Source organism: Erigeron canadensis, chromosome 6 (genome assembly GCF_010389155.1).
Source record: "Erigeron canadensis isolate Cc75 chromosome 6, C_canadensis_v1, whole genome shotgun sequence".
NCBI classification, from domain to species: domain Eukaryota; kingdom Viridiplantae; phylum Streptophyta; class Magnoliopsida; order Asterales; family Asteraceae; genus Erigeron; species Erigeron canadensis.
Genome location: NC_057766.1, coordinates 20,903,337 through 20,915,865, shown reverse-complemented (window position 1 = coordinate 20,915,865; position 12,529 = coordinate 20,903,337). Strand labels below are relative to the sequence as shown.

Below are 12,529 nucleotides of genomic sequence, written 5' to 3'. Positions count from 1 at the left end.
AAAAGTTATAAAAAAACCTAGACCCCTACCGAAGTTGTATAAATAAGGTGGATAAAGGCCAATTGGAACTTTAGATTTTATCCCTTTTTGAGATTGGTTGATGGTTATATTGTGGTGGGCCAAAGTGTTTAACCGTCAAATTTAACCCAATGGGCTAACATTTAGTAAGCATTGCCTGGTTCTAACTTCTAAGGAGGCCAGGGTAATTTGTTTTTGGCTTAGATTTGTGTTGGATAAAGAAAATGATTCAATTTAACTCATACCTAAAAATAAATCTAAAACTTTGATTCTTCCACATGTTATCATCAAGATATTACTTTCGGAATTTAATTTTTTTTTTTTCTGGTTCTCGCAGATATTTCAAGATCTGGCTATCTTAGTAGATGCTCAAGGGGAAATGCTAGACAACATAGAGACACATGTAAGTCTAGACCAAAGAACCATGAAAGCAAAAGAATCAAACTAACCTAAAACATTAAAGTGATATATTTTGTTCAAAATGAACATAATAATTCTCATATATGTCAAGACTTTAGATGGTTTGGTTCTGTTGATATTTTTAATGATTTGTGATGTGTTATATAGGTCTCGACTGCAGTAGATCATGTGCAAAACGGGAACAAAGCCCTTCATAAACAAACAAGTTACAGAAGAACACGAGGAAATGGACATGCATAGGTATTGCAATTTTGCTCTTTATAGTCACCGTTGTTCTTGTTGCTGTTCTCAAGCCGTGACAAAATAACAAAGGTGTTACAAATCCAATAGGGTCGTTGTATCTAGATATATTGAACATCATATTACCTTATTCTTCTACAAACTTACAGTATCAGTATCATTTTGATACCTATTTGCCTTAACTATAGTTAGCCTTTACGTTTCTTTGATTAAAACAGACCAACAAAAGAAAGAAGCAAAAATGATGAGCAAAACAAACAAATCATGGACATTTTATAATGGATTAAATAGTATGAAAGACTAGTTTTGTCAGTCATATAAAAGTGCTACATAACCTAAAAATGTCGCGTTTTAACTAATATTCACAATGAATCAAGAAATACAAGAATCATCTCTCTACTTCTAACTCAATGGAACCCTAATGGAACTTCTACGAAGCCATAATTCATACATAACCATGTAAAAAGCATCATAATCAACAGGATTAACATACCAACGGAAATGTTTTCTAACCTCAAGCACATTGTGCTGCAATTTAGCATACTCATCAGAGCTTATATCTGCAAGGATCCTTTGTAAAAGTGGGATGTCTAATGTGGCAACGATTGAAAAGCTTTTCCAGTTTAGAATGTCTGCAAACGGAAGATCATAATGGTTTGCAATGATCACAAGGACACAACCATGATACAATGCATCACCAATACGAGCTGTGTTTACCTCAAAACCTTTGACATGAAGACAATATTTGCTGTCTTGAAGTGCTTTTTCATAGGGCGTGTGTAGGCGACCTGAGTGCACAGAAATGTTAGCGTCATTATGCCACGTATCAACAAGCTTTTGGCGAACAGGGGAGTTAATAGCGCCGGCAAAAAAAGCTAGCTTGTTCCTGAAAAGATCCAGAACTTAGGTTATTTCTTAAGAATATTTGTCCTATGTTCTAAAAGATATTATAAGAAATTAGATAATTAGAGTTGAAAAGATTAGAGGTTAACTTTAAGCTAATATTCTGATGTTTGAATTATCAATACAATATAACCGGAATTGATATGTTTCTAGATGAATGGTTTGAAATTGCTGTCTCTGGATAAAAGTTAAGACTATCATCATAATTGTCACAACCGTTTCTACCAAGACGTTCACCATATGGTCTTACTCCAAAGCCGGCTCCGGATCCATTAAATGAAAATTTTTAGAGTTGAAAACCAAACTAATCTACCTCATAAGTAAACCTCTAGATCTTTTTTTGAAGAGCATACAGATAATATAGCAGTTACCTTTTGGATGATGTAACATTTGGGAAAGCTTCTGGTGCTCGAGGCCAAATTTGAGGTAAGGATACATCTTTATGAGGAACATAAGCAGACGCAAAATAGCTTGAAGAGCACACAACTTGAATGGCATTAAGTTTGATCTCCTCTGCTTTATTAATGGCGACCCGTCCGATTGAATGACAAGCAACATAGAAATGGTCGGCGCCACCAGTGCGATTCCAGTATGGATAATCATGACTAACATTAAAAATGTAATCTTTGATAAAATCTTGCATACCCTCAATTCCCACCCTTGGATCATGTCTCAATCTTGCAATCGAAAAGGGTAGATAGAAAAGATCTGCTTTTGAGGGATCATCAGTTAAAAAATGACTATTGTTGAGCGATTTCTTGAAAAAGCTTTCACTAGCATAGTTTCCCTCGGGTTCAAATTCCACTGGCAGTACAATATTCGCAAAAGGGTCATTTTTGTCGTGCGGGTACATGAAAATCTTGAAACTTTTGTTCATTTTGATATAGTTTTCCATGAAGATGAGCTGATCATGAAATACACTCTCATTTTCAGTACTTCTCCCTGCATATTAACCACATATTATATATCTTTCAAGATCATCTCCCAACAACTAATGAAGCCGCGATTCTAAGATCAGAAAAGCAGAATGCTCTTTGATAAAAAAAAGAAGATCAAGTTTAAATACCCAACTTCCGATATTCAAATTGTAACACATACTTCTTTAATATGAAAATGTAAAAGACAAAACAGTCTATTATTTATTCAACTACAGAGTCTATGCTACAAGATCATATGCATATATTTCTCTATGTTTCAAATAGTAGCAAAACTTTTAAATCAAATAAAATATATATATATATATACTTTTTGCTTTTCAAAAGTCCTCGAAAAAGCTCAATATTTTATAATCCTTAAACATTATAAAAACATAAAATATATACATATAAAAAACTGTACCTATTGATCTTCGTAATGGTTTAACTTCTCCACTATGATCATCCAGAGCCCCTAAATTTGACACCGTAGAGTCAAATTCAAGACCAGGTTGACTTAGACTTTGACTTCCAATTGGGCTACTTAAATTTTGAATCTTTTTCAGAATCCCATTAGGGTCTTGAACAAAATGATGATGATAGGTATTGAGAAGATTAGAAGTTGAGGAAATATAAAACAAAATAAAGAGTGAAGTAGTGAGAGCTAATGCTGTGGGTATGTAGAACATGCTTCTTAGTGAATCCGAGACTCGCCGACGGGACAGTGAGTATAGTACGAAAATTGAATGTGTAATTCCGGCGGTGGTGGTGGCGGTGGAGGCTACTGAAAATGTGTCACGTTCGCCTTATGAAATAGTGTTGGGTGTGTCACAAATTTGACAATTCAACTTCGCTACAACTCATCAAATTAATTTAAGAAATACTCCGTACATAAACATGATATTGTGATTGTGGTGTTGTGTTTCACCCACTTTCATATCATGCAGTAAAACATGTAGAACACATTATGATAAACAAAAGACATTAAATCGATATAATGAATATATTTCAATGGAAAAATTATTTAACATGACAATGATACTGTTTGGAATCATATAATATCTAAGATTACCCCGATATTCAAATTTTAACACATACTTCTTTAATATTAAAATGCGAAAGACCAAACATTCGATTATTTTATCAACTACATCTAGTCTATGCTACAAGATCTATGCATATATTTCCCTATGTTTCAAATAGTAGCAAAACTTTTAAATCAAAAAGAAAATATATATATATACTTTTTGCTTTTCAAAAGTACCCGAAAAAGCTCGATATTTTATAATCCTTAAACGTTATAAAAACATAAAATATATACATATAATAAACTGTACCTACTGATCTTCGTAGTGGTTTAACATCTCCACTATGATCATTCAGAGTCCCTAAATTTGACACCGCAGAGTCAAATTCAAGACCAGGTTGACTTAGACTTTGACTTTCAATTGGGCTACTTAAATTTTGAATCTTTTTCAGAATCCCGTTAGGGTCTTGAACAAAATGATGATGATGGGTATTGAGAAGATTAGAAGTTGAGGAAATTTAAAACAAAATAAAGAGTGAAGTAGTGAGAGCTAATGATGTGGGTATGTAGAACATGCTTCTTAGTGATTCCGAGACTCGCCGGCGGGACAGTGAGTATAGTAAGAAAACTGAAAAATGAAGGTGCCATTCCGGCAGTGGTGTTGGTGGTGAAGGCCACCGGACATGTGTCACGTTCACCTTATGAAATAGCGTTGGGGGTGTCACAAATTTGACAAATCAACTTCGCTACAACTCATCAAGTTAATTTAAGAAATACTCCGGACATAAACATGATATTGTGATTGTGGTGTTGTGCTTCACCCACTTTCATATCTTGTAGTAAAACATTTAGAACACATTATGATAAACAAAAAATATTAAATCGATATAATGAATATATTTCAATGGAAAAAATATTTAACATGACCATGATACTGTTTGGAATCAATTAATATCTATAATACCCCGATATTCAAATTGTAACACATACTTCTTTAATATGAAAATGTGAAAGACCAAACATTTGATTATTTATTCAACTACATCTAGTCTATGCTACAAGATCATATGCATATATTTCCCTATGTTTGAAATAGTAACAAAACTTTTAAATCAGTATATATAAATATATATATACTATTTACTTATCAAAAGTACCCGAAAAAGCTCGACATTTTATAATCCTCAAATATTATAAACACATAAAATATATACATATAATAAATTGTACCTACTTATCTTCGTAATGGTTTAACATCTCCACTATGATCATCCACAACCCCTAAATTTGACCCCGCATAGTCAAAATTAAGACCAGGTTGACTTAGACTTTGACTTCCAATTTGGCTACTTAAATTTTGAACCTTTTTCAGAATCCCATTAGGGTCTTGAAGAAAATGATGATGATAGATATTGAAAAGATTAGAAGTTGAGGAAATATAAATCAAAATAAAGAGTGAAGTAGTGAGAGCTAATGTTGTGGGTATGTAGAACATTCTTCTTAGTGAATCCGAGACTCGCCAGCGGGACAGTGAGTAACTGAATGTGCCATTCGGGTGGTGGTGGCGGTGAAGGCCACCGGACATATGTCACGTTCGCCTTATGAAATAGTGTTGGGTGTGTCACAAATTTGGCAATTCTAACTTTGCTACAACTCATCAAGTTAATTTAAGAAATACTTCATACATAAACATGATATTGTAATTGTGGTGTTGTGCTGCACCTACTTTCATAACATGCACTAAAACATGTAAAAGACATTATGATAAACAAAAAACATTAAATCGATATAGTGACTATATTTCAATGAAAAAATTATTTAACATGAACATGATACTATGTGAAATCAACTAATATCTAAGATTACCCCGATATTCAAATTGTAACACATACTTCTTTAATATGAAAATGTGAAAGACAAAACATTCAATTATTTATTCAACTATATCTAGTCTATGCTACAAGATCATATGCATATATCTCCCTATGTTTCAAATAGTAGCATAACTTTTAAATCAAATAAAATATATATATACATACATATATATATATATACTTTTTGCTTTTTAAAAGTACCCTAAAAAGCTTGACATTTTATAATCCTTAAACATTATAAAAACATAAAATATATACATATAAGAAATCTGTACCTAGTGCTTGGAAGTTGAATACCAATACTATTTCTTCAATCTGAAAATCGATATTTGCACTTCATTTTTGAAAACTTCTTTTCTGAAAACGGCATTTGTTCTTCAAACTTCAAAACCAGTAGTTCTACAGATTTTCTCAACATGTCGCTAAATGATTCGTTGATTCTCGGTGCCGATTCAAGACCTCCCGTTTTGTATTGTGGTTCATATCCTCCTTGGAAAAAGAGATTCTTGGACTGGATTGCAAGACAACCACATGGTGACGACATCAAAGCCTCTTACGACGAAGGCCCAGTTGTTCACACAAACCCAGTCACTAAGAAAGTTGGAGCACTGCTCAAAAGAACCCGTACTCTCATAATCACACTTTCATACAAATAAATTCGGTATAAGTTCAAGTTTTTGTGTTAAAGTGATTGAAAGTTATTCGAAAAGATATAAAAATAACGGGCATAAGATTATATTTATATATATATATATATATTGTTGGTATAGCTTAAAGAAAAAGAATAAAACTACCTTTTCATCTTGACCATTTAAATTCATTCCATCTTTCAATCTTAACCATTCAAAATACCTCTATATTTATGGTAACATGATAATCATAGTTATAGCATATCAAAGTAATACAGATGAGAATTTTTGAAGACCATAAGTGTAATAAGCCAAATGGGTTTTGCCACCTTTATTGTAAACTTAAGTAATTATAAATTTATTGATAAAAATTCAAAGGTACAAGAACCTGATTTAATTCATAACTAAATACTCATATCAAAATTAGTGATAAAATGTTTAAAGTAGTAATATGAACAAATCCTAGAAGCTATCACACCAGAAAGAAGATGAGAAACAATATAAAGAATTGACAACGACATAAAATGTTATAGGTTTGGAATTTTCCAAAATCAAGTAGAGAAACTATATCTTGTGATCTATGTGTGAAAATGGTGAATAATCAGACATATGTTATATGCAGTGTGTGTTCTGAGTATTAAATAGATACACGGGTACAGAGATTTTTACCCATTTACCTTTTTTTTTTATTCAATTTCTAATGGGTATAAGGGTAAAAAGATTTCAAAAAACAAAATTAAGGTAAAGAATCACCGATTATAGTAAGTAAAAAGTTTAAGAAAAACCATATAAATATATATAGTAAGTAAAAGAAATTCAAAAACAATGATAAAATATAACGACTCCCCGATTATTTTGGGAAAACCCAATACCCATAGTAAGTAAGCGGGAATCCAGCGGCTCCGGGTCCAGGTTTGGGAGGGAAATTTTTAATCGTTTTCGAGTCTGGGATTACCTAAACACAACCTGTTGTTAAGTTATAGGGTAATATAGTAGAATTGTTATGCTTTAAAATTTATAATTTAAGAATAGCCTATATGCTTTATAGCAATGTTGTTAATCAGGTAGACTCGGGTCTAATCGGTGGGTTGAGAATCTTTGGCCCTAAACGATCAATTAAAAGTTTCATGTCAAAAACTCAATCTGGACCCGACTGAGATCGACCTGATTAATACATAGGTTGGCGGGTTGACATGTTAAATAAGATGGATTTCGTTCAAGTGGGTTAATGTTAATGTTAATTGGGTTGATTTTGAGTCAAGTGGGTCAAATGAGTTGTTTTTTAGGTCAAGTGGGTTGTCGGGTTAGTAGGTCAAATGTGATGGTTTTAGTTCGGTCGGTAATAATTAGGTTCTTCGGATTGGTGGGTTGACCTCACAACCTTTGTAAAGTTGACGAGTTAGCAAAATGAAATTTTCTAACCCTAACCCGATTCACTATAAACTTCAACTTAGAACCATGATCTACACTGATTTAACTGGGTGGACTTGCGTCGACCCGATTATTAAACGGGTTAGAGGGTTGACAGGTTAAATAGATTGGTTTTGGGTCAGATGGCTTTGATATTAATGCTTTCAAGTGGGTTCATTTTCGATCATGGTAAAATGGGTGGTTTTTAGGTTAATAAGTTGACAATCAAATTATTGGTTTTAATCAAGTAGGTCAAATGAGTTGTTTTGGATCAAATGAGGTCAATGAAATGAGTTGTTTTCGGATCAGTTGTTTTTGGTAAGTTGGATTTTAAGTTGGGATAATTGCAGAAAATAGAAAACACCTTTAGACCAATTCACGATATTAGCAGTGACCTTTAAATGTTTTTGATTTTAGCAATGACCTTTCATTTATTGGCGTAAATAGCAACATTTGACACGTGTCTCTAATGATGTGGCAGCTTTTAATGACGTGGCAACTTTTTACTGACGTGGATTTTATTATTTATCTATTATTCTTATTTTCGTTGCCCAATCGGTCCCCCCAAAATAAAAACCCCTAAATCAATTGACATAGATTTATAGAATTCATAAAACCAAAAATCGATTACTTAAATCATAAGGTAGATGGATGATGTCTTGTTACAAACTATTACATGGTCAGAATTTTTGGGGGAAAGGTGAACGGAATTTACAGAAGCATCACCTCCTGTAAATCATAATCAAAAGAAACGCAAAATTACATGGGGAAGAAAATAAATTAAGGACCCATTGTGATTTATATGGTAGTAACTAGTAAACTTAATTTTGGGTGAAAATAAATTAAGGACACATTGTGATTTATATGGTAGTAACTTGTAAACTTAATTTTGGGTTTTATGAACTCTGTAAACCCTAAATATGTGTCACTGTTACGATGTGGGAGTTTTTATTTTAGGGGAAACTGACCTGGCAATGAAAATAAGAATAATAGATAAATAAGAAAATACACATCAGTAAAAGTTTGCCACGTCATCAAAAGTTTCCACGTCATCAAAGAAACGTGTCAAATGTTGCTATTTACGCCAATAAATGAAATGTCACTCCTAATAACTAAAACTTTTAAAGGTCATTGCTAATATCGTGAATTGGTCTAAAAGGGCTTTCTATTTTTTGCAGTTATCCCTTTTAAGTTAGATCAAATATTGATAGCCTTATAATCTCGGGGTGTTGAAAACATTTCACATGCAACTGATGACAAAAATGATATAAATGGTTTCATACACATAACTCATCTGTAAACTCTTAACTCAATACGTGGTCTTCTATGATGTATCATGTTATTTGCAACATGCAATATTTTTTGATCCAGATTTTTTTACATAAGAGATAAAAAAAAAATTTCTTCAATTCTAAATTTACTTTAATATAATTTGTTAGAATCTAATTGTTTGTTTCATTTTATTTTTAATTTAATAATAATGAAGTAACCCAAATAAAGTTTTCGTAAATTGTAAAATACATAAATATATATTCATTTGATCCCGTGAGAATCGTAAAAATGTTTCATTTCTTATATATATATGTAATATATTATAGGGTAACACTCCGGTGAGAACACTTTTAAAATAAGAACGGTGAGAATACTTAAAAACATTATTTTGATGCATTAAAAGTCCATAAAATTAACATAGTGCTTAACTAATTATCATTATTTAAGTGTTTAACAATGCATTGATCCGTCAAAATCGAAAAAATCACGTTTTTTTGTGCATCCATCTTGGATACATATTCATCAATATGATGCACCCAATAAAAAACGAGATTTTTTCGATTTTGACGGATCAATGTGTAGTTAAACACTTAAATAATGATAATTAGTTATGCACTATGTCAGTTTTATGGACTTTTAATGTATCAATAAATAGTTTTTAAGTGTTCTCATTTTAATTTCCTTCTCATTTGATTGTCACCCATATATTATATATATATATATATTATCACTAAAATCAAAATCACCAACTTCTCTCTATATAATTAAGAGAGTATAATTTTTTGCTTAGGTGGATATCTTATGAAATTGCCATGTAATCATTTTGCTTATGTGTTAAAATCCAGTTTATTTTCCTTAAAATTTCCTTACATATTGCTATCTAATAATGTCTTAAATATTATTTTTTAAATCTAATCATCTCTTAAATATTACTTTTTAAATAAATTTATCCACAATAATTTAACAAATCATACGAACGTGCAAACTTGGAATTTTAGAATTGTGAACATGTGCTATTTTTTAGTTTTCAAACCTCAGAAATATATACCAATAAACTAAAACAGAATAGGTTCTTCAAACGACACATGATGAAATCTTTGATCGACAAGTGTATATCTAATCTATTTTTTTTATTAAAATATATTATTTTTTCCCTTTATCTTAGGATTAGTATAGAAATCTAATTAGATTTATGTTTGTTTTATATAAAGATACGACATATATGCTTATCTATAATATAAGGGTTGGGGAACACTTGACACCCCCTAATCCCCCTCTGTAGGTCTAATGCTCCCTCCTAATTAATTCCCTTATTTTTGTATATTTTTTTTATTATTTTGGTCGCCCAGTTATATTAAACAAATATTTTTATCCTTAAAACTCTCCTAAAATTTTTTTTTTTTGAACGGCGAATTTAGGGTGCTTCTACACAGATCTACTCAAGATCGAGCGTAGCTATCCCTAAATGGGACCCCATCCAAGGGCAGGAGCGAACACCCCCAAACACCACCTCGGTGCTAGTGCCACCAATTCCGGAGGAAACCCACCGCCCGATGGCTCACTATGGTAAAACCCCCCGGAGTCAGGTTCAAACCTAGGACCTTACGGAAACTGAGCCTCCCCTTCATTCCCCAATATCGCTAGGCCCATTGGTTCTCCTAAAAACTATTATATATAAAACCTAAATTTAATTAATCATTCAATTATCACAGAAAAACCCTCACGGCTTCAACTTTTAAAAGTCGACTTCTTCACAAAAGGGCAACATGGCACACTACAGGTTATATTAAGATACAACAATTTTTGTCCATTAGGTCTGTAATTAGATTTTGTTATTCCTTTTTCACTCCAAATTAAATATGATATGGTGAGAAACTGTGGACCATAATCCCGATTCATTGCTCGGTCCTAAAGAGCAACATACTGAGTCTAGGACAACTTACAGAGATAGGGTGTAAAGTTGTCATAGAAGGAAACACACTGACTTTACATGACAAAAGTAAGAGGCTGCTGATGAAGATTGAGAGGTCAAGGAATAGACTTTACAACATCAAACTCAAGATAGGTACACCCATATGTCTCTTAGCGAATATAGATAGCCAAGCATGGTTGTGGCATGCTAGATTAGGCCATCTAAACTTTGAGGACATCAAGAACATGACAAGAAAGAATCTAGTGGAAGGGATACCTAAGATTGATCACACAGGACAAATTTGTGATGTCTGCCTATTAGGAAAACACAGTAGGACTCCATTCCCAAATCAAACCAAATTTAGATCAAAGAAACCTTTGGATTTAGTATATGGAGACCTCTGTGGCCCTATAAGCCCAACCACACACTCCGGAAAGAAATATATTTACTTGTTAGTGGATGACTGTACACATTTCATGTGGGCCTACTTTCTGACATCAAAAGATCAAGTATTTGATACTTTCAAGGAACTTAGACAACATATTGAAACAAAATTGAGGACAAAATTAAGGATGCTGAGAACGAATCGAGGAGGTGAGTTCACATCTAATGAATTCACCAAGTATTGCAAGGAAAATGGCATAGCACGACAGTTAACAGCACCTTACTCACCACAACAAAATGGAGTCGTGGAAAAAAAAATTGAATAGTGCTATCTACAACTAGAAGTATGATGAAGGCAATGAAGTTGCCATTGAACATTTGGGCGGAAGCAGTCAGACACGCCATCTACATACTAAATAGGGTCCCTACAATGGAAAAACTAAGGATATTTGTGTGCACAACTTATTCTAAGGTAACGATACCTCACTTACAAAAGCTGGATAATAGAAGCGTACCCATGATTTACTTAGGTGTAGAGGAAGGATCAAAAGCATATAGATTATATGATCCAGAAAAGAAAAGGAAGCATGTAAGTAGGGATGTTAAGTTTATGGAAACCAAACCATGGAATTAGGAGAATAATAATAGAGAGGAACCAGCCACACAAAACTTAGGATGGACAAGTTTTGTGGTACGAGGAGTAGACGATGGAAATACTACATCGGTCAACTCGGAAAGCAATGAAGATGCGCATCAGGAACAGGAACAAACTACTGCTGCAAACTCTCCAGTTACCCCACCTACATATACTTACAACCCATACTCAGAGGAGGAATATGCTCGTACTAGTTCATTTGGGAACTTAGAAGAAAGATTTGATGATACACCAACACGGGGTTTCAAAGATTTGAATGCAGTATATGCAAATGCGCGTGTAGTTGAACCTGAAAGTTTGCTACTTACGGAAGAGGAACCACGCAACTACAGGGAAGCACCGACAGATAGGAAATGGGTTGAGGCCATGGAAGCAGAACTGGATTCCATTAACAGGAATAACACATGGACTCTTACTACTTTGCTTGCGAATCATGAGGCAATAGGACTCAAGTGGGTCTTCAAGACTAAGAGGGATGCAAAAGAAAGTATCATCAAATCTTTGACGAAGTATTCGTACCAGTTGCATGCATTGAGACAGTTCGTCTGATTTTAGCACTGGCAGCACACCATGGATGGCAAGTACATCATTTGGATGTCAAATCAGTATTTTTAGATGGGGACTTAAAGGAAAAAGTCTATGTTACACAACCTGAAGGTTTCGTAAAACCTGGAAGTTCAAGGAAAGTTTACAAGCTCTCGAAGGCATTATATGGTTTAAGGCAAACACCAAGAGCTTGGAATACGAAGCTTGATCAAACCTTAAAGTCATTGGACTTCAAGAAGTGTAATCTCGAACTAGCAGTCTACACAAAGAGAAATGAGACTTCCACACTGATAGTTGGAGTTTATGTTGATGACTTGATAATCAC

At 33.3% G+C, this 12,529-nt stretch overlaps 1 protein-coding gene across 1 annotated transcript; it reads right to left on the bottom strand.

Annotated features, from left to right (window-relative positions):
* Positions 1–1,080: 1,080 nt before the first annotated feature.
* LOC122604446 (probable glycosyltransferase At5g03795) lies at positions 1,081–11,408 on the bottom strand. Its single transcript, XM_043777340.1, has 4 exons — positions 11,372–11,408; positions 2,953–3,300; positions 1,953–2,523; positions 1,081–1,564 (listed from the first exon to the last, which is right to left on the bottom strand). Exons 1-4 carry the CDS (start codon positions 11,406–11,408, stop codon positions 1,081–1,083), a joined length of 1,440 nt encoding a protein of 479 aa, XP_043633275.1.
* Between the last annotated feature and the right edge of the window lie 1,121 nt (positions 11,409–12,529).

What these genes read in the sequence shown, in the direction of transcription:
- LOC122604446 (XM_043777340.1), bottom strand. Translation starts at nt 11,408, where the DNA reads ATGGCGTGTCTGACTGCTTCCGCCCAAATGTTCAATG. An exon ending in TTCCGCCCAAATGTTCAATG is followed by an intron (nt 3,301 to 11,371) that starts GCAACTTCATTG and finishes CTATTTCATAAG; the next exon opens with GCGAACGTGACACATTTTCA. An exon ending in AGGGGCTCTGGATGATCATA is followed by an intron (nt 2,524 to 2,952) that starts GTGGAGAAGTTA and finishes GTTAATATGCAG; the next exon opens with GGAGAAGTACTGAAAATGAG.